This window comes from Delphinapterus leucas, chromosome 6 (assembly GCF_059928025.1).
Source record: "Delphinapterus leucas isolate spDelLeu-1000000601 "Yukka" chromosome 6, BTC_Dleu_Yukka2, whole genome shotgun sequence".
Taxonomy (NCBI): Eukaryota; Metazoa; Chordata; class Mammalia; order Artiodactyla; family Monodontidae; genus Delphinapterus; species Delphinapterus leucas.
Window position 1 is genome coordinate 102,420,376 of NC_143134.1, and position 23,169 is coordinate 102,443,544.

General features: G+C 37.4%; 1 protein-coding gene across 1 annotated transcript in view; it reads left to right on the forward strand.

The window, feature by feature from the left end:
- Positions 1-3,456: 3,456 nt before the first annotated feature.
- The window catches only part of MUSK (muscle associated receptor tyrosine kinase), a 91,338-nt gene continuing 71,625 nt past the window's right edge, over positions 3,457-23,169 (forward strand). The window contains exons 1-2 of the mRNA XM_022579076.3: positions 3,457-3,588; positions 14,563-14,689. Coding sequence (XP_022434784.2) covers positions 3,510-3,588; positions 14,563-14,689 — 206 coding nt within the window. The 5' untranslated portion in view covers positions 3,457-3,509. The remainder of the gene's footprint in view (positions 3,589-14,562; positions 14,690-23,169) is intronic.

Here is a 23,169-nt window from a genome sequence, read left to right on the forward strand (position 1 = left end):
CCTCAGCAGATGTATGAGAGCAGGGTGCAGACCAGCGGCACTAACTGGGGGATGTGCTGACTCCAGCAGGAATGGGGCCGGCCTCATCAGCCGCTGTATGGTTGAATTCTGGCATCAAGTCCAAGATGTGGCTCAGCATGGTGCTACTTGCTCTCGTGGCCGGCTCTTGAGATGAAGAAGCAGAGATACCAGAGGTGGCAAGACAAGCTTACCTGGTAACTGAGTGCATTTTACTGAAGGGAAGACTGGCCATCAGCCCCATTTACTCTCCACATGCCCAAGAAAGAAGCCAAATAACTGGCTGGCACCCAGTCTCCACTCTCTGTGGCTGAATGAGCCTGCTTTACAAGGAATAGGTTTGCTTGTATTATAGGATGGAAGGCCATTTTCTATCCAGTTTCCAAGAAACTGCTGCAAGGACCATAATTGGCTGACGACCTCCAGCTGCTACACTTTGGGAGCTGCTGCAGCGTCCATGCCTAAGCCACACTCCCCAGGGGCTTCTCTTAGCCAACAGTTGATTCATTTTATTTATTTATTTCAATTGAAGTATAATTGATTTACAATGTTGTGTTAGTTTAAGATATACAGAAAAGTGATTCAGTTATACATACATACATATATTTTTTTTTCAGATTCTTTTTCCTTATAGGTTATTTCAAAATATTGAGTATAGTTCCCTGTGCTATACAGTAGGTCCTTGTTGTTTATCCATTGTATATATAATAGTTTGCATCTGTTAATCCCAAACTCCTATGTTTATTCCTCCCCCACTTCCCCTTTGGTAACCATAAGTTTGTTTTCTGTGTCTGTTGGTCTATTTCTGTTTTGCATGTAAGTTCACGTGTATCATTTTTTAAATGTGGTTTATTTATACAGTGAACTATTACTCAGCCATCAAAAAGAATGAAATGACGCCATTTGCAGCAACATGGATGGACCTAGAGATGATCACACTAAGTAAGGCAGACAAAGAAAAATATCGTAGGATATCGCTTATATGTGGAATCTAAAAAAAAAAAGATACAAATGAACTTATATGCAAAACAGAAATAGAGTGATTCATTTTAAACCAGCCCTCAGCCACACATTCTGGATTTCCCTCAACAGAGTTTTGTTTCCCCTTAGCTTCGCACAGCACTGTTGCATCTTCAGGCTCAGGTTGTGGTAGAATTTGAAGTAGGGGATAATTTCCTGGGGTCACTGGTCTAGAGGGTACAATTCCTGTTGGATTCAAAATGGGCACCATCAGTGCTTGTTCTACACTTTAGGGGAAAGGGGAAGAGGATGGAGAGTGGTCACTCCCAAATCCTCCTCCTGGACATTTGGATAGAGGCCCCTTGAATCACTCACCTTGGACTTCCCTTTATTAACAGCTGGTGGTGATCCTGAGCTTAACTTTAGCTCATAAATCTATAGTCACCCAAATCTCTGAGACCCTGTGCTTTCCCTAGTGTTGCTTATGGGAACCACAGCCACTCTGTTCATCCTGCTGATTCCTAAATTTCACATAAAAAAAAAAGTGCTCATCCTGCTAATGTCAAAGTTTCCCACGAAGTACGTAGCATTTGCAGGGTATTCTCACAGCAGAAACCACACCAAATTTATATCTCTTCTATTAAAATCACATCAGGATTATTTTGATTGCAATTTAAGGAATCAAATTCATATTAGCCAAGCAAAAAAAAATAAGAAGGAATTTATTAATTTCAAAAACAAGGAAATCCAATGGATCGTTCTGGCTTTGCTCACTATTTCTTGTTAATGAAGCATGAAACCTCCAACAACCTTGGCTTTCCTGGTCCTCACAGGCGGTGATCTAAGAAAGAGGAGCTTGTTTTGTATTAGGTCCAGTAAAATACCATAGAGACCTTGAGCCGTAAACCAGCTTGAGCCCTAAGCCCATTTCTGAAGCAATCACTATGGCTAGGTAGTAGAGCTGTTCTACACAGAAAATATTTGCAAAATATACAATGGACCAATGATATAAATTATTTACAACCAGAGTAGTTTTTAAAACTCCTATAAATTAATAAGAAAAAGAAAAATGACCGAAGAGGAAAATAGACAAAAGCCACAGAAGAGGAAAATGAATAAGAAACACCTGAAAAATTCTCATTACCAATAGTAAGAGTGGAATACATGTAAATTAAAACAACGACATACCCTTTTTATTCTACTTAAATGTAAAAATTCAAAGGTAAGTGTCGACGAGAGTATGGGGAAATGGATTCTCTCAGACATTGTTGGGGCATGGTTAAATATACCATCATACATCCACGATTTAGAAATCTGTGTAGCCAATAGAAATAATGAGGTAGTGCTGTACATTAACATGGAAAAGTCTCCAAGACACATTGTTCCAGTGGGAAAAGGCAATTCGCATAGGAGAACATTTTGGAAGAATCTGCTGCAATTGACAGTCCATGGCTGCTGACTCTGTGGACTCATGAAGCCAAAGAATGAGGGAGACACCAACACAAGTGGAAAAAAATCTTAAAACCATGTGGTAAGTGCAATGACAGAGAAGCCCAGAGGCGGTAAACCTAATGCAACTTTGGGAAGATGTGGGAGTTTTGGTCCAGGGTGGCTCCCAGGAGGAGATGATGATCAAGCTGAGATAGGTATTAACTGGGTGGAGAGGAGGGGAAAGCATTCCAAGACGGGAGAACAGTAGGAACAATTCATGGAGGCAGGAAGGCTGTATACAGGGAACCACGTTGCTAAATACTAAACTAGAGGCATGGATTGTAGCAGATGGGGCTAAACAGGTAGGCAGAGTCCAGCGAGCCTTCCTACGTCATATTAGGTTTGAATATTTTTTTCTATGATGAAGAGCCACTGAAGACTTTTGAGTAGGGCAGACGATCTGAAAAGAGATTAGAGGACAGTAGGACACAAGACAGAGAGAACAGACAGGAGGTTACCACTGTCATTCCAAGAAGATGAATGTCTGAAAGGGAGGTTGGGATAGGGTGAGACTAGCTGGAATCAAAGGAGGGGAGGAAATCAAGGAATATCGAGTTGGTGCAATCTGTAGGAATTGTTAACGGGATGGATGTGGGAGGGGGAAGTGAGAAATGGGGAGGAGTCATGATTAGATATGCCCAGGGCCCTGGGGTGAGTGCGGGAGGGATGGTGAGCTGACTCAGAAGACCAGGAAAACTATACCTCGGGGAATCCAGTGATGGTTGTGAAAGGCATCTGGTATTGTCCTTCTACCACTGTCTTAAAAGGGATTCTAAAGGGATTTTCTTTCCCTTGTTCCTCCAGCCCTACACTTGCATTACTGGCCTAAGTGGATACTCACCAGCTGGCCGTGTCCATCATTACAGCCAAGTCTGAGAATTCCTGATTATACTTAGAGTCAGTGGAGCTGCTGACACAAACAGTCATTAGCAGACGACCCTTTTGGAACAAACTATGCTTTAAAATGTAAACTGGGGGGGGGGCGCATTTTCCTTGTGTTGTCCAGAAAGAACTTTCTCCTGCCTGAGCCTGGATTAATCATGAGAGAGCTTGTCAACATTCCACTGGTACATATTCTTACTTTGGTTGCCTTCAGCGGGACTGAGAAACTTCCAAAAGGTTGGTTTGAGCAATCTTGTCTTCTCTTGCCTTATCATAGTTCTGAGGTGCATGCGTGTGTTCCGATCATGACTGATTCATATTATGGCACGCTTGGGTTTTACTTGGTGAAGTAGGGGTGCAGTATATGGAGAGGGAAAAAACTGTATAAATAAGCAATTGATTGATGGTCTCCATTCTACTGCTATCCCTCCTCTGCTTAAGTTCTGCAATAAAAAGTTCAGCCTTTCAGTGAATGTGGAGCCCTCACTTATAGGGGAAACATTAGCAGGTAGACTGCAAGTTATCGAGGTCAGTTTGTTTATGTGTATGTCAAACTTCAGGGTGGTCTAAATGGATGATGAAAACCTTTTCACATCAGGTTTGCCGGGAATATAATCAACCGCACTCCCAGACATCCAGAGTGTTTGCTTCTGAACAAAAATCATTTCCATTTTCAGTTTCAGATTTGCAAAACTCTTAATCAATATTTTAGTTCCTCCCACATTGGAATTAGAGAAAGACGCACACAAGCGCCTATAAGATAAAAGCCTGAAGAACAATGGGTTCTCAATAACTTAGAGGCTGGAGCCATGATTTGGTTTGGCAAGAGACTGTGAAAGGTTTTTTTCAGAGCCTTTGGAATGTACCGGAAATAACACCACCTCAGGGGAAAGGAAAGCAACTTAAGAAACTGACAAACACCTGTTGCAGTAGCAAGAATGTCCACAGTTTCTGGCCAGCGTATTATGAAACTGAGACTAGGGTATTTCAAATCAGGAAGAAAGATAGGAAAATAGGTGACTTGTGAAGTGACTGGGGGCTTCATTGAAATCTTTTTACAAAGACACGAGAAAGCAGATTGAATGATACTACAGAGTTTTCAAATTAAATGTATTACAGTAGAGTAAAAAAGGTTCTGTGATTTATGACACACTCAAATGCATTATTTTCCCTTCATATTACTTTACCAAAGAACTAAACAGGTTTGTATTGTATAGATAAGTGAAGGTAATAAAATATATTGTATGTAGATGGGAAACATAGCTTAGATTTTGTGGTTCATTAGAATTTCTGGAACCACAAGGTCAAAATTCACATGCTAACAAGATACAGCTTTCTTCACAAACAGTCGGATTTCATAGACTTATGTTGTTTTGTTGCTTTCTTTTTCTATTTTACATGAGTAGAACAGTATCTTCAAATGTATTTAAATGTCTAATTGTCAACTAATACTTTAAGGTAGCTCCAGATAAAAGAGAATCTAGATCTTTCCAAATAGCTAATAATAGCCAGAAAGACTTACCATTGGCTTCAGATTATTTTAATACTTCCTGATCATACAACGGATGTCCGGAAAGGCAGCACCTGGACGTCTGGACTTATGGATTGTTATAAATTTATTTGTGCTATTCTAAACCATGAAGTTACATAAAAATGACATGGTTAAATACTAAAATTTACTGAAATCCAGTCTTACAAGGAGCAGGACAATTGATTTTCTGGTCCAAATTAGAATCTCGTGCACAAAGAAAAACCAAACCCAACCTCCTAATTTATATTCTAGAAAGAGAAGATTTGTAGCTTCCAAACTTTACAGGTGAAGCACACTGTTTATTTTGAAAACTTCAAAAATGGTGGCATAAATGTAACAAAGCCAAAACCCTGACTTCTAAATAAAATAGCCAGATTGTTACCCCAACCTTGTTTATTTGTTCATAATTTATTTACTGCTTTAATTAGGCTGTAAAATCAAAAAAATATTTTTGCCTAGCCTACTCAAAGAGAGTATTTGAGTATTATTAAAAAATGTAAATTAATATGGGTTTAACATCAGCCTTAGCCAAAACACCAGGCCTGGAAGAGCAAACATTCATTAACTACACTTACCAGTTCTGAGAATAAACATTATCATGAAAACACAATCCTTAAAATTTTAAATGTTGAAGTACATGGGATATATTGGTACAAAAAAACACATTAATATGTGATTATTTTAACACTATTGAAAGTAATGAAATTGTTCTACACAAAATACCTCTAGTTGTTTTCTCTATTCTTGGCAGAAGGCAATAATGGGAAGAGGCTTTTTAGATGGTATACCTTTTTCCTAAGTCCTTTAGCGTGAATGAATCAAGGCATCTGCAGCATAATATATCACAAAATAAACTGACACAATTAAAATACTGCAAGAGTATTCCATGGGTTCTTTTCCAACCATCGGCATAGGAGTTCCTCAATAAAATTAATAACCAACTTTGTAGAATTAATAGTGTATCGTTATAGTTTTAATTCAATTGATATTCCTAATATTCAAAGACAAAGGGAAAAGTCACTATCTTTCTGAATCATTTCAACTAGTAATACTTTCAATCATGAGCTCAGTATCAAACCATAAGGAGGAAAATTTTATAAACTGTCATGTATGAAAATAGTCAACATTTCACTGAACATTCGCCTTAACCACATTCTTCAATAATATTTAACGCTTTATCAGGGAGTGTTAAGTGTATAGTGGGATTTTCTGTAGGAGTGTAGTAGTTCATGTAAGCAACCCTGAATTTGTTAACATGCTACGCACAAAGAACTCCCGTCCAAATTCCAGTTTTAAAATTACCCCATAACTACCATACCTAGAAGTTCTTGAGTCTCAAGTGATTTAACTTAAGGTATATTTTAGTAACTTCTTCTTCTAAATCATATGTCTACAGAGATAGAATTCACAAATTTGACATATGACTAAGTCAGATCAGGCACAGCTGTCACTGAAATCCAGGACACCAAGTCCCGGATGAATGTTTTATACTAACATATATTGAAAGAGTAACTCACTCCATGTTTGCGGAAACACAGTTGCTTTAAATATTATTGACCTTAAAGAACAGAAAAAGAGCAGAAATGGCAAGATTTCTACCATATTTCGAAAGGTGAAGTAGGCAACTTCTCAGTGAAATAGGACGTGAGATTATTGGGGGAAAGTGACAAGTAAGGGATGCCTAGAGGACCTCAAGGAAATGGTCCCATTCAGGAAGATGAGAGAAGTGGATCCGATAATGTAGAAGGACCATATGTCCATGCTGAGGACCCGCTGGGACTGGAGACTGCACGCCCATCATGGTCCTGATCTGCACTGTTGTTTCACTTTATCCAACAATACTTTATGAACATATGAGCAGTGAAGACAGCTGGTTGGATTAGTTCAAGATTGGTACTTTCCAGGGTCAGTGCAGCTAAAGGACTAGAGAGTAAGGGAGCTGAGATTACCTGGCAACATACCATGTCGTCTAGGTCAAATAATGAAGAAAGTGAAACAAGGATATTGCAGGTCTGGAAGAGAATGTTACAATCGAGTTCCTTTTCTAGTCCCCGATGCCTTTCTGTGTGTCTTTAGGGAAAGCATGGAGTCACTGTAAGCCTGAGTTTTCTCCTAAAGTGAAGGACCTACCAGTGCTCAACTTACAACGCTATGTACTATGCTAAGGATTGTCAATGATTGGTGGCGTGATCACTTCTGGGGAACAAGCACATTCTAGATGAGTCCCTGTGAAATCATCTCTTAATCCCAAAGGAATGCCCCCCAGGAGAGGTCATTTCAGAAATTCTAACAGGCTGACCCAGAATTCCTACCTGCCTGTCCCCAGTGTCATTCCTGAAGGCAAGGACCAACAGTGTGTTCTGTGACAGAGAATTAATGATACGGTATTAATAAGTGAGATAACAATAATTATCGAGATGATCAATGAACCTTAGAAGTTCCAAAGACATCATAATAAAAAATAACTTATGTTTGATTACATCACCAGCAGAATCAATGTGTCAGTTTCTAAGATATGCCAAATGATGAGCAATACTGAACATCCTCTTTCTTTGGGGGATTTGAAAAATTTCCGACACCAAAGTGTTCTGTCACACCGAAAAAACAATACTGTATTCATGATGTTAGAAAAGCATGAATATGTTCCAAGTCTGAGCCCTAATTATACTAGAACAGAAAGGAGCAAATACACCTGACTTCTTTGTTTATTCAGTCACTTGGTTATATCAGTCAGCAGCTGGTCAATCAGAAGTTGGTGTGTCAATGGCCATGTGCTAGAGCCCATAAAAGGGTAATATCATATCCTTCTCAGCAGCTAGTATTCAAGTTAAGCTACTCTTTGGGTACAGAAAAGCACTGTGTTTATTTTCATGTATTTGTTGATCATGTGGTCCTTGGATTGAGGGAAGAAATAGTGTCCTAGTTTAAACAGGCCCTGGCTGAGATGAAAGCTGGATAGTAGAATGAAAGCAAACAGGAGACGGTCTGCTGAGTCAACAAATGTCATTAAATACAACTATGTGATTGTGCCAGTAAAAATCTGAAAGCAGATTTGTTTGGGTAATTTTGGAATATGGGCAAAGTGGACTTAACTGACTATACTCTGCCTATAGGTATTGATATTGATATTGGTGTCAATCATGTTTTTCCCCTTTCTGTAACTAGTACCACACTGAAGACATGGTATAGCTTAGAGTTAAAAGATAGGTACTTTAAATCAAACTTAACTTTGAAGTTCAGTTCTATCACTTCCTGCTTTTGTTTTGTTTAGACAAGTTGTTGAACAATTCGTCGCCTTCATTGCTCATCTGCCAATGGGAATAATAAAAGTATCTGCCTTTACGTTCGTTGTGATACATAAATGAGAACATGAATGAAAAGTATAATGCATGGCTGATAGCAGGTTTTTAATCGGTTTTAGATGCTAAAATTATTAAAAACAGAATCAAATCTCACATGAAACTGTCATGCCACTGAACATTAAGGGAAGCTATTCTTAGTAAGAGCTCATGTATTTCTCCATGTCTAAGTTTATCAAGACATTCTAAGATTTACTTCTTTGATCTTAACTGATCTCAACAGAGTTTGTGTTGCCTCGTTGGAAAGATAATATCATGTCTGTTAACTCTGTCACTTCTGCATCTGCATGTTGAATGAGAAGAAACTAATGAATAAAGTTTGGAGTTTGGGGTAAAAATAATTCACAGCCATTAAGAATGATATTGAAAACACAAAATATACAAAAGTTTAAAAGAGAAAATCACCCACACTTCCAGGACTGTTAACATATTGATATATTTTCTTCCATTTTTTTCTACATATCCTAAAAAAAGATATCATAATAAGATTGTTTATGCAATTCTGCTCCCTGCCACTAAAGCATGAGCATATTTTATATCATCAATATCTTCAAAGTACCATTTGCAGTGACTGTGTAAATAGTATCCTGTTTAGATAACAGTTGCTGATATATGTTGAACATTTGCCTCTCTGAGGAAAAAAAGGCCCTGATATGTTACATTTGTTGACTGCTGTAGTATAAATGCTCCAGTCACAGCCAATTTCCAGGTACCAACAAACACTGAGTTGGGAGGAGATGTATAGTAGCACACCTACAATTTCTACAGACATTAGATGTAAATAACCACAAGAACATAGATAATAGTAAAATATAGAAAAATAATTAAAAAGTGATAAATGTTGAGTATTATTACTTTGTTTTTAACACAATTTATCTAATCAAATTTATATAATTTAGTTTCTAATAATGGCTCCATTCCATTATCTTGTTAAATTTCCGAAAAATTAACACTTGACTCTTGCAAGCCAGTACAAGCCAACTCCAGTACACCACAGCTAGAAGACAAAGCTGTGTGCCTAAATCTTCTTCCACTTTCACACAATTAGTACAATTTAGTACAATTAATCTATTTTTGTGCAGTGAAATTCATCTATATGCCTTTCCATTTGGGGATTATTTCCTTGGGATAGACTCCTAGAAGTATTATTGGTAATTTGCAGGTAATACAGAAACCAGGAGAACAACTGAATAGTTCAGGTTTCTGTCTCTAAATTATAGAAATCAAATAACACAGACTGTTCCATATGGACCAAGGACAATGTTAAATGCATTATGTATATTCACTTACTTAATCCTCATGACAAGCCTATGCGGTGATTTTATTATCTCCGTCTACAGCTGAAGATGCCAAGGCAACTAGTTAAGTGAGTGGGAAGTAAGTGATGGAGCAGGGATTTGAATTCAAGTCCTGTGCTAGAACCTCTTACCGTCTAGTTCCTCAACAGGCTTTCTTTAAACAATGAAAGCATTCAATACTATCAGTCAACCATCATTACTTGCATCCCATGACCTTACTATAATATTTTTTGTTTTTTAATCTCTCAATATCTATGTGATTATGCAATTGATTGCTTATTTCATTCATTAGTTGTTTAGAAAAATCTGCTTTCTTTCTTAAGAGACTGACTTTCTCAAACTTTGTTATCAATTACAAATTTGCTTCCACTGCATTGGAAAATTAACATTTCTGTGGCCTTCTGATTTATGTCCTATAATTTTTTATTAAAAAGATAATATATATTAATTTTATATATTTTTAAATATTATATAGTATTTTCCTGTAATACTTTGCTGTAAGGTATGGCAAAACAAAAATACAAAATTCCACATAATGCTCACAGCTAGGAGGTAAATGATTATAACATTTTGCTACTCATTCATTTTTCCACTCTCGTGTGTGTGTGTGTGTAATTTTCTTTAAAAATTTAGTAGCCCATTACTTCATTGTAATATCTTCTGGTAATATTAACTTTAGTTTGGGCTTTGTTTGAATCTATATTTTTAAATAATTAAGCTTCATGATTGTTGTATCTTCCTGATGGATTGTTCCTTTTATCATTAAGTAGTATTTCTCTTCATTCTTTAGAGGCTTACTTATCACCTTATATTCCATTTTTTCTTATATTAGTACTACTTTATTGCTTTATCACTTTGTTTTGTTTACTTCGTATATATTTTCCATTCTCTTTATATCCAATGTTTCTGTTTTAATTTATTTAGGCATGTCTTTTGTGTTTTTTAATCCTGTGTGATAGTGTCTGTCTTTCCATAGATCAGTTTATACCATGGGTGTTTACTGTGATTTCTGATATATTTGGCCATGTTTCTTCCACATTAATTTGTGTCTTGTTAACTATACCTTCTCTTGGCTTATTTATCCTTTTCTGCTTCTTCATCATTTTTTTTTAATTGATACAGTTCTAGTCTCTTTTTTCTTCTGCTACTCTGGAAGTTTTGGGTTTTCATCTATTATTTTAGTGGTGAGCATTAATGAAATTTTAACAATATGTCCCTAACCATATATTTTCTCCCCATGTTTAGAGTTATTCAGTGTTTCTGTCATCTTCCTGCTTATGGTAAAGAACTTAGAATGTTTTAACAAATCTGCTGAACTTCTTCCCTAAACTTTCATCTTATAATTGTTTGTCTAGAATTCTAGTTCCATTTCTATAAACACAAAAATTATTGACTTTAAAAAATATATATTCCACAGTGTCTAAAATTGCAATTATATTTTACCACCATCTATGTTAACTACAGTTTCTCATCACTGGCCCCTTTCTTTTGGGTACAAGTTATTTCTTATGGAGTTTATATACTTTTAGTAACTGTTTCAGAGGAGGTCTCAGTGGTAAATACTCTCAGTATTTGTCTGTGTATTTACTTTGTCTTCATTTAAAAAAAAATGATTATCTAAGCTGGCTATAGAATTCCAGACTAAGTTATTTTTTTCTCAGCCTTTTAAAAGTACTGGTCCATTGCCTTTTGGTATCAATTGTTGCCAAATAATATCAGATTAGCCTAACTGGCATTCTTCTTAAGGTGATTGATCTTTTCTTTCTAGTAAGGTTTAAGATTTTCTTTATCTTAAATTTTCTACAGTTTTAATCCAGTGTATCTAAGGATGAATTTATTTTTCTTTATCTGGCTCGATGCTTAGTGGAAACTTTCAATGTGAATATTTCTGCTTTTTTTTTCACTTTTGAAAATGATCAGTGATTTATCCCTTTACATATTACTTCTGTGGCATTTCTTCTAGTTTATTTTTTTTGGAACTTCTGTTAGAAGTTTATTAGTGCCTGTCTGTTTTTATGTCTCTTAACTATTCTTTAATACTTTTAATTTCTTTATTTCTTTGTACAGCATTCTGTATATATTAATGGTCATTTTAGTGCAAAGTTGGGAAAAGGGAGGCCTTGCTGCCTAGATATAAAATATAAAAGACGTCATTTCACCTAAAAATTCTGCCCTCTTCTTTCACCTACTTTCTCTCAACCTTTTAAAAAATTTATGCCTTTTATAAAGGCCTCAGTAATAGAGTTTGGTTCATTTAAACAATACATTAGTCAGTGTGCTAGCCCTCCAGATAGAGAGACGTCTGAGACATGGTCCCTGACCCAAAGCTTAAGGATTTTATAACTGAGTGTGGGACAAAGACATAAATCATTCTAATAGCATCTGTGTGGCAAGTGCTATGAGTGACATATATAGGATGACCCAAGGTTAAAGAAAAGGGCATTTGGTTCTATCTAGGAAGTCAGGGAGATTGGGAGGAGATGATGCTTAAACTGGACCTTAAGAAAAGAATAACACTTACGAAAGAGATACGGGCTAAGTGGACACTCCCAACCACCGTTTCCCTTACTCTCAGCCAATGAGTTTGCCTCTGAGTTTACTGAAAAAATAAGTTTCATTTAGATACGGGATGCTTTTTTTTTTTTTTTTTTTTTGCTGTACGCGGGCCTCTCACTGTTGTGGCCTCTTCCGTTGCGGAGCACAGGCTCCGGACGCGCAGGCTCAGCGGCCATGGCTCACGGGCCCAGCCGCTCCGCGGCATGTGGGATCTTCCCGGACCGGGGCACGAACCCGTGTCCCCTGCATCGGCAGGCAGACTCTGAACCACTGCGCCACCAGGGAAGCCCTGGATGCATTTTTTAATGACCAATGTGCCAGTTTTTTCTTCTTGTTTTACGGGGCTGTCACCCCCTACCCTGCATCTAAAATATTGCTCACACTACTTACTTGGCTTTCTAGGCACCTTGCATTTTAACTAAAATGACCATATAATTTACTGTCCAAACTCAGGTATTTTTGGAGGATGGGGGTACTATTAACAATTATGCCAGGATAGCAGGCATAACTGATTATTGTAACTGATCATTTTATGTATCTATCCTACCTTATCATCTAGATTGTGGACTCTGACCAGGCAGAGATGTGCTTTACACATCTTTTTGCTTCTAGTCAACCCAGTGCCTGCTCCATGAAAAATCGTAAATAAATCTTTGATAAATAATAATAACAAAGCAGTGATGATGATAATTATTTTAAATCAGATTATACAATGGGGTAGATTTTCAGACTCACCCAAATACAGGTGCCGGCACTTTCTCACACCATCAAACCCTTGAGGTGACCAGGACCTCACCCCTTTGTTTTGGTGGGATTCACAGATTTGTAAATTGAAGTGGGGTGCATCCCTTTACCAACACATTCTCATCCTTCTTAACTTCTCTTTCCTCCCCAATTCTTCTAAGCCAGGTGACCCTCATTTCATGGAGGTGGGAGGAGAGAGGGACCATGTTTATGGCCTCTCTTCCTTTTGTCTTTCTTTTTGTAACACACACACACACACCCCAAGCAAAAACAAACAAACAAAACCCCCAGCTTTATTGAGATATAATTCACATACCAGTCTCTTTGGGTAAAGTATACGGTCCACAGAGCTGTGCGTTCATCATCATCATCGACTTTAGAACATTCTTGTTACACCTATTTGAAATCCTGCATTCCTTACTCCCTAATCTCTCCATCCATTTCCTAGACAATCACTCATGTATTTTCTGTCTCTACAGATAATGACTATTCTGGATATTTTATATAAATGAAATTGTACAGTATGTCGTTCTTGTGACTGGCTTCTTTCACTTAGTTTATTGTTTCCAAGTCTCATCCATGTTGTAGCATGTATCAGTACTTTGTTTCTTCTTATTGTCAAATAATATTTCGTTGAATGGATATACCACATTTTGTTTATCCATTAATCTGTTGGCAGGCCCTTGGGTTGCTCCACCTTTTGGCTACTATGAGTAATGTTGCTTTGAACGTGGGTGGACAAATATCTACCTGAGTCTCTGCTTTCAGTTCTTTTGGGCATATATCCAGAAGTGGAATTGCTGGATCATATATTAATTCTATGCTTATCTGAGGAACCACCATCCTGTTTTCCACAGTGGCTGTGCCATTTTACGTTCCCACCAACAACGCACAAAGGTTCTAATTTTTCCACATCCTTGCCAGTATTTGTTGTTGTATTTCTTTTTTATTATAACCATTCTAGTGTGTGTAAACTAGTATCTTACTGAGGTTTTGGTTTGCATTTCCTTAATAGCTAATGATGTTGAGCATCTTTTTACATGCTTGTTGTCCATCCGTATACATTCTTTGGAGACAGGTCAGTTCAGATCCTTTGCTCATTTGTTGTTTGGGTTGTCTTTTCATTATTGGGTCTTTTTCTAATCTACTCATAATGCAGATGTGAATTCTTTATAAATCTGATGAATCTTCACCTTCAAAGCCTCTCATTTACAGGAGCCCCCTTCTAAGACCTCTGGTGGTTTCTAGCAATGTGTTCATATAAACATATGTTTTAACAAAATTTGGGGAAAATTGTTTTTAAACAGGAATTGTTAAGATTGCTTTCTCTTTTCACTTTGACTTCCCTTCAGTGACACTTCCCTTCAAGTTGATTGGTGTTAGGGAGGCAACAGACATTTTGTATTAATAATTTTATATATTTTTTCTTAAAAAGGACACCTAAATTATATAACTTTGGACTTCACAAAACCAGAATCTGCCTCTACCCATATATAATAAATCTAAGTCCGACTCTCCTGAGAGCCTTCTCTTTTGATCTCAAATGCCTACTTTAGAAGTAGCAACAAAATCCTCTGCACAAAATTTTTCCTTCCTTCTGGCAAATTTCTACTACGGGGAAATGTCATTCTCATTCAGGTATGTGGTGGCCTCTGACTACTTACAGAAGAGTTAGTAAGCAGTACTGTAGAATGCTCTCGTTTGATTTCTCCTCTCCTTTCAGCCCCTGTCATCACCACTCCTCTTGAAACAGTGGATGCCTTAGTTGAAGAAGTGGCTACTTTCATGTGTGCAGTGGAATCCTATCCTCAGCCTGAAATTTCCTGGACCAGAAATAAAATTCTCATTAAGTAAGTATTCTGCCTTTTACCAGCAAGAATGCCCAAGGCTGCCTTGTGATTTATCTTTGTCATAAATGTAATCACAGCTCTGGCAGTACTAAAGTTCACCTTCTAGAATACGTAAAATGCAAATTTCCTCATTTTATAAATGTAAGATCTGAACTTCAGTGAGGTTGAGAGAACTGCCCAACATAAAGTGATTTAACTGATATGGGGAAGTCAGGGTTATTTCATGGATCCCAGGTTAGGACCTAGAAGAAGTTTCACAGTAATTAGGAAACACCATGATATCCGAATTCTGGGGGTACATGTTCCAGGACACTCTGGGGAGTTAATAGGGACCAGCCTCATTTCCTGTACTTCTAATATCCCAATCAAGTGATGCATGTGGTCTAGGAATCTGACCTCTAGGTGACCATGACTTTTTCTTTTGAAAGTCAGAAAGGACTCTTGATGTATATAGTGAGGTAGCCTCTCAAACAGATAAAATTTCTACTTGGCACATAAAGGTTGGGCTATCCTTTCCCCATTACAATAGCTATCTGATCAAAAATACTCTAAAAATCTGTAACAAATATAACCACTGGCTTTCTAGCAGGCCACATAGCTTGCCTTAGGACTAGAGCATTAAACTCCTCCACAAACTTGAACTTGAACTCCACATCCATTAACTTGGATGGGGAAAAATTACATCTTTGTTTTCACTAAGCTCCAATTGAAATTTATCATTTCCTTCTACTATATATGTTGTAATGTGGGAAACTATCCTGGGCTGCAGAAGCCTTCAAGTACTCTACCAGGCAAGCTATCCCAGAAGTCCTGGAATAGGAAGGCTCAAAGAGCAAATTAAGATGCCTGAAATACAGTTTATTAAATAAATTTAAAATACATAGATAGAGAAAGGAATGGAAACTACCAGAGGGTTTCTATAGGTGTGCGCTCTGTTCGCGATGTTCCTGTTTGGCTGAACGCTTCCCTAAGCCGTGTGGCTGACAGGGTCTTGGTGCTCTGGCCTGTTGTGCTGAGTTCAGGACATTGCACCACCAGAGACCTCCAGGCCCCATGTAATATCAATTGGCGAGAGGTCTCCCAGAGATCTCTGTCTCAGTGCTAAGACCCAGCTCCACCCAATGTCCAGCAAGCTCCAGTCTGGATACCCCATGCCAAACAACTAGCAAGACAGGAACACAAGCATACCCATTAGCAGGGAGGCTGCCTAAAGTCACACTAAGTTAACGACACCCCAAAACACACCACTGGACACAGCCCTGCCCAACAGAAAGACAAGATCGAGCCCCATCCACCAGAACACAGGAACCAGTCCCCTCCACCAGGAAGCCTACACAAGTCACTGAACCAACCTTACCGACTGGGGGCAGACACCAAAAGCAACGGGAGCTACGAAACTGCAGCCTGTGAAAAGGAAGCCCCAAACACAGTAAGTTAAGCAAAATGAGAAGACAGAGAAATATGCAGCAGATGAAGGAGCAAGGTAGAAACCCACCAGACCAAACAAATGAAGAGGAAATAGGCAGTCTGCCTGAAAAAGAATTCAGAGTAATGATAGTAAAGATGATCCAAAATCTTGGAGATAGAATGGAGAATATACAAGAAACATTTAACAAGGAACTAGAAGTACTAAAGAGCAAACAAACAGTGATGAACAACACAATAAGTGAAATTAAAAATTCTCTAGAAGGAATCAGTAGCAGAATAACTGAGGCAGAAGAACGGATAAGTGACCTGGAAGATAAAATAGTGGAAATAACTACTGCAGAGCAAAATAAAAAAAAAACGAATAAAAAGAACTGAGGACAGTCTCAGAGACCTGTGGGAAAACATTAAATGCTCCAACATTCAAATGATAGGGTCCCAGAAGAAGAAGAGAAAAAGAAAGGGTCTGAGAAAATATTTTAAGAGATTATAGTTGAAAACTTCCCTAACATGGGAAAGGAAATAGGCAAGTCCAGGAAGCACAGAGAGTCCCATACAGGGTATTTCCAAGGAGAAACATGCCAAGACACATATTAATCAAACTATCAAAAATTAAATACAAAGAAAAAATATTAAAAGCAGCAAGGGAAAAGCAACAAATAGCATAAAAGGAATATGCATAACGTTAACAGCTGACCTTTCAGCAGAAACTCTGCAATCCAGAAGGGAGTGGCAGGACATATTTAAAGTGATGACAGGGAAAAACCTACAACCAAGATTACTCTACCCAGCAAGGATCTCATTCAGATTCAACGGAGAAATTAAAACCTTTACAGACAAGTAAAAGCTAAGAGAATTCACCACCAGCAAACAAGCTTTACAGCACATGCTAAAGGAACTTCTCTAGGCAGGAAACACCAGAGAAGGAAAAGGCCTAGAAAAACAAACCCAAAACAGTTAAGAAAATGGTAATAGGAACATATATATTGATAATTACCTTAAATATAAATGGATTAAATGCTCCAACCAAAAGACAAAGACTGGCTGAATGGATACAAAAACAAGACCCATTATGTGCTGTCTACAAGAGACCCACTACAGACCTAGGAACACATACAGACTGAAAGTGACGGGATGGAAAAAGATATTCCATGCAAATGCCAATCAAAAGAAAGCTGGAGTAGCAATTCTCATATCAGACAATATAGACTTTAAAACAAACACTTTTACAAGAGAAAAGAAGGACACTACAGAATGATCAAGGCATCAATCCAAGAAGAAGATATAACAATGGTAAATATTTATGCACCCAACATAGGAGCACCTCAATACATAAGGCTAATGCTAACAGCCATAAAAGGGGAAATCAACAGTAACACAATCATAGTAGGGGACTTTAACACCCCACTTTCACCAATGGACAGATCATCCAAAATTAAAATGAATAAGGAAACACAAGCTTTAAATGACACATTAAATAAGAGGGACTTAATTGATTTTTATAGGACATTCCATCCAAAAACAACAGAATAGACTTTCTTCTCAAGTGCTCATGGAACATTCTCCAGGATAGACCATATCTTGGGTCACAAATCAAGCCTTGGTAAATTTAAGAAAATAGAAATCCTATCAAGCATCTTTTCTGACCATAATGCTATGAGAATAGATATCAATTACAGGAAAAAATCTGTAAAAAATACAAACACATGGAGGCTAAACAATACACTACTTAATAACAAAGTGATAACTGAAGAAATCAAAGAGGAAATCAAAAAATACCTAGAAACAAATGACAATGAAAACATGAGAATCCAAAACCTACGGGATGCAGCAAAAGCAGTTCTAAGAGGGAAGTTTATAGCAATACAATCCTACCTCAAGAAACTAGAAACATCTCAAATAAACGACCTCACCTTACACCTAAAGCAATTAGAGAAAGAAGAACAAAAAATCCCCAAAGTTAACAGAAGGAAAGAAATCATAAAGATAAGATCAGAAATAAATGAAGGAAACAACAGCAAAGATCAATAAAACTAAAAGCTGGTTCTTTGAAAAGATAAACAAAATTGATAAACCACTAGCCAGATTCATCAAGAAAAAAAAGGGAGAAGACTCAAATCAACACAATTAGAAATGAAAAAGGAGAAGTAACAACTGACACTGCAGAAATACAAAGGATCATGAGAGATTACTACAAGCAGCTATATGCCAATAAAATGGAAAACCTAGAAGAAATGGACAAATTCTTAGCAAAGCACAACCTTCCAATACTGAACCAGGAAGAAACAGAAAATATAAACAGACCAATCACAAGCACTGAAATTGAAACTGTGATTACAAATCTTCCAACACACAAAAGCCCAGGACCAGATGGCTTCAGAGGCGAATTCTATCAAACATTTAGAGAAGAGCTAACACCTATCCTTCTCAAACTATTCCAAAATATAGCAGAGGGAGGAACACTCCCAAGCTCATTCTAAGAGGCCACCCTCACCCTAATACCAAAACCAGACAAAGATGTCACAAAAAAAAAAAACTACAGGCCAATATCACTGATGAACATAGATGCAAAAATCCTCAACAAAATACTAGCAAACAGAATCCAACATCACATTAAAAGGATCATACACCATGATCAAGTGGGGTTTATCCCAGGAATGCAAGGATTCTTCAATATATGCAAATCAATCAATGTGATACACCATATTAACAAACTGAAGGATAAAAACCATATGATCATCTCAACAGATGCAGAAGAAGCTTTTGACAAAACTCAACACCCATTTATGATAAAAAACCCTCCAGAAAGTAGGCATAGAGGGAACTTACCTCAACGTAATAAAGGCCATATATGACAAGCCCACAGCCAACATCATTCTCAGTGGTGAAAAACTGAAACCATTTCCTATAAGATCAGGAAAAAGACAAGGTTGCCCACTCTCACCACTGTTATTCAACATAGTTTTGGAAGTTTTAGCCACAGCAATCAGAAGAAAAAGAAATAAAAGGAATCCACATCGGAAAAGAAGTAGAGCTGTCACTGTTTACAGATGACATGATACTACACAGAGAGAATCCTAAAGATGCTACCAGAAAACTACTAGAGCTAATCAATGAATTTGGTAAAGTAGCAGGATACAAAATTAATGCAAAGAAATCCCTTGCATTCCTATACACTAATGATGAAAATATGAAAGAGAAATTAAAGAAACACTCCCATTTACCACTGCAGCAAAAAGAATAAAATACCTAGGAATAAACCTACCCAAGGAGACAAAAGACCTGTATGCAGAAAACTATAAAACACTGATGAAAGAAATTAAAGATGATACAAACAGATGAAGAGATATACCACGTTCTTGGATTGGAGGATTCAGCATTGTGAAAATTACTATGCTACCCAAAGCAATTTACAGATCCAATGCAATCTCTGTCAAACTACCAATGGCATTTTTCACAGAACTAGAACAAAAAATTTCACAATTTGTATGGAAACACAAAAGACCCCGAATAGCCAAAGCAATCTTGAGAAAGAAAAATGGAGCTGGAGGAATCAGGCTCCTGACTTCAGACTATACTACAGAGCTACAGTAATCAAGACAGTATGGTACTGGCACAAAAACAGAAATATAGATCAGTGGAACAGGATAGAAAGCCCAGAGATAAACCCATGCACATATGATCACCTTATCTTTGATAAAGGAGGCAAGAATATACAGTGGAGAAAAGACAGCCTCTTCAATAAGGGGTGCTGGGAAAACTGGACAGCTACATGTAAAAGAATGAAATTAGAACACTCCCTAACACCATGCACAAAAATAAACTCAAAATGGATTGAAGACCTAAATGTAAGGCCAGACACCATCAAACTCTTAGAGGGAAACATAGGAAGAACACTCTTTGACATAAATCACAGCAAGAACATTTTTACCCACCTCCTTGAGAAATGGAAATAAAAACAAAAATAAACAAATGGGACCTAATGAAACTTCAAAGCTTTTGCACAGCAAAGGAAACCATAAACAAGATGAAAAGACAACCTTCAGAATGGTAGAAAATATCTGCAAACGAAGCAACTGACAAAGGATTAATCTCCAAAATATACAAGCAGCTCATGCAACTCAGTATCAATAAAACAAACAACCCTATCCAAAAATGGGCAGAAGACCTAAATAGACATTTCTCCAAAGAAGATATACAGATTGCCAACAAACACATGAAAGGATGCTCAACATCACTAATCATTAGAGAAATGCAAACCAAAACTACAGTGAGGGGCTTCCCTGGTGGCGCAGTGGTTGAGAGTCCACCTGCTGATGCAGGGGACACGGGTTCGTGCCCCAGTCCGGGAAGATCCCACATGCCGCGGAGCGGCTAGGCCCGTGAGCCATGGCCACTGAGCCTGCGCGTCCAGAGCCTGTGCTCCGCAACGGGAGAGGCCACAAGAGTGAGAGGCCCGCATACCGCAAAAAAAAAAAAAAAAAAAAAAAAAAAAACTACAGTGAGGTATCACCTCACACTAGTCAGAATGGCCATCATCAAAAAATCTACAAACAATAAATGCTGGAGAGGGTGTGGAGAAAAGGCAACCCTCTTGCACTGTTGGTGGGAATGTGAATTGATACAGACACTATGGAGAACAGTATGGAGGTTCCTTATAAAACTAAAAATAGAACTACCATATGACCCAGCAATCCCACTTCTGGGTATATACCCTGAGAAAACCATAATTCAAAAAGAGTCATGTACCACAATGTTCACTGCAGCTCTATTTACAATAGCCAGGACATGCAAGCAACCTATGTGTCCATCGACAGATGAATGGATAAAGAAGACGTGGCATATATATACAATGGAATATTACTCAGCCATAAAAAGAAATGAAATTGAGTTATTTGTAGTGAGGTGGATGGACCTAGCGTCTGTCATACAGAGTGAAGTAAGTCAGAAAGAGAAAAACAAATATTGTATGCTAACATATATATATGGAATCTAAAAAAAAAAAGAAAAATGGTTCTGATGAACCTAGGGAAAGGACAGGAATAAAGACACAGATGTAGAGAATGGACTTGAGGACACGGGGAGGGGGAAGGGTAAGCTGGGACGAAGTGAGAGAGTAGTATTGACATATATACAGTACCAAATGTAAAATAGGTAGCTAGTGGGAAGCAACTGCATAGCACAGGGAGATCAGCTCGCTGCTTTGTGACCACCTCGAGGGGTGGGATAGGGAGGGTGGGAGGGAGATACAATAGGGAGGGGATATGGGGATATATGTATACATATAGCTGATTCACTTTGTTATACAGCAGAAACTAACAAAACATTGGAATGCAATTTTACTCCAATAAAGATGTTAATAAAATACATAGATAGAAAGAAGGGGAAAGAAATAGGGCAAGTTAATATACTTAGGAATCTTGGTTTACTTAATGTTTATATGTCCAGTCTCTCCTCCCTGTGCCTCAGATGTCCCCACTGTGGTGTTCTTACAAGAAACAGAGTTGAGGTTGAGCAAGGGCCCACAGGTGGGGGGTTCCTGAAGCCAATGATATATATTTGCCCTGTTGGAGGGATGCAGGGATAAATATACCTGGCCGGAGCTTGCCAATTAGCCTGCTCAACAGCCATGGATTTTAACTGTGTTTCCTGGATACAGCTCATGGGACCATAATGGGGCCATACTGCATATCACCAGTGGGTGGTTGTTTTCAAGGTGACAAAGTTGTCAGTCTAGAGGTGGCAGAATTATGAACTTGTCTTTCCATCTCTTCCTACCATAAATAATGCTCTTCTTTGTTCCATCATATTTTTAATTTATTCCATCTATGTTTAGTAGGTTGCAATTTTATTTACTACCTATATTCAACACAATTTATCAATTCTGCCTATATTTCCTAAGTCAGTAGCTTACTTTTTATCTCTACTTACAAGTCATTTTACCAATATCTCATAAGTTACTAGCTTTACAATTTATATGCTTAACACTTTTTATGAGTTTTATCCATCTTATGTCTTTGTCTTCTATAATAAAATTGACTTCCTAAACAATATAGGAAAACGTCATTTAATATACATCATGAATAACAGTGGTAATAAAGTACCTGTGACACTATTACGGTAGAAGTTATAAATAGTTTTATATTACAACATGATGTAATATATTATTGTTGCTTATACACTGAGATATTATTTATATTCTTCTCTACTTTGAAATTATAATAGTTGTTAGATAGCATTCAGTATTCAAAAGTCAATATTCAAAGACTACTCTCCCCATCATCGTCTTTTAACTTGTCCAAGAAGGAAGTTTGTTGCCTACATTGTCAAATAGCTTTGAAAAATATTGCCCTATAATCCTCTCATGTGTTTATCTACCAATATTGTAAGTAGATGAAGAAATAGACAACCAATGAGTTTTTTTCAAATCATGCAAAGAAAATCAACATTATAAGTCTGGTTCAGGAAACCATAAATATTCTAACTTGGCTTATAATACTATGAATAAAATTACTTTTAATAAATTTAAATCTTCCCTTTATTGTATGGCAAAAAATATGTTACAAATAAATAAGAAATAAATGGAGCAACAGGTTCAGAGAGTTGTTAGTCAAAGGATATGTGAAATAGGAAGAAATTATGTTTTGAAAATACAATTGAGTGCTTCTTGAGGAATAATGAATAACTTTACACAGGAGATACTTGACAAGCACTACCTCAGCCAGGTGATAAAGGTCAATATCAATAGTGAGAAATTATATTGATAGTAGTACCCTTGTTACGATGTGATGAAATGGCACTCTACCTGTGTTCTTCCTCCCAAAAGCCATAAACCCAATTTAATCATGATAAAAGCATATGACAAATTCCAATAGAGGAGCATCCTACAAAATATTTGATCAGTACTCTTCAAAACTGTCAAGTCATCAAAAGCAAGGAAAGTCATAGAAAATGTCAAAGCTAGAAGGAGCCTAAGGAAACGAGACAAATAAATTAAATGTAGTATCCTGGAAGAGATTATGCAACAGAAAAAGACATTAGGTAAAAACAAAACA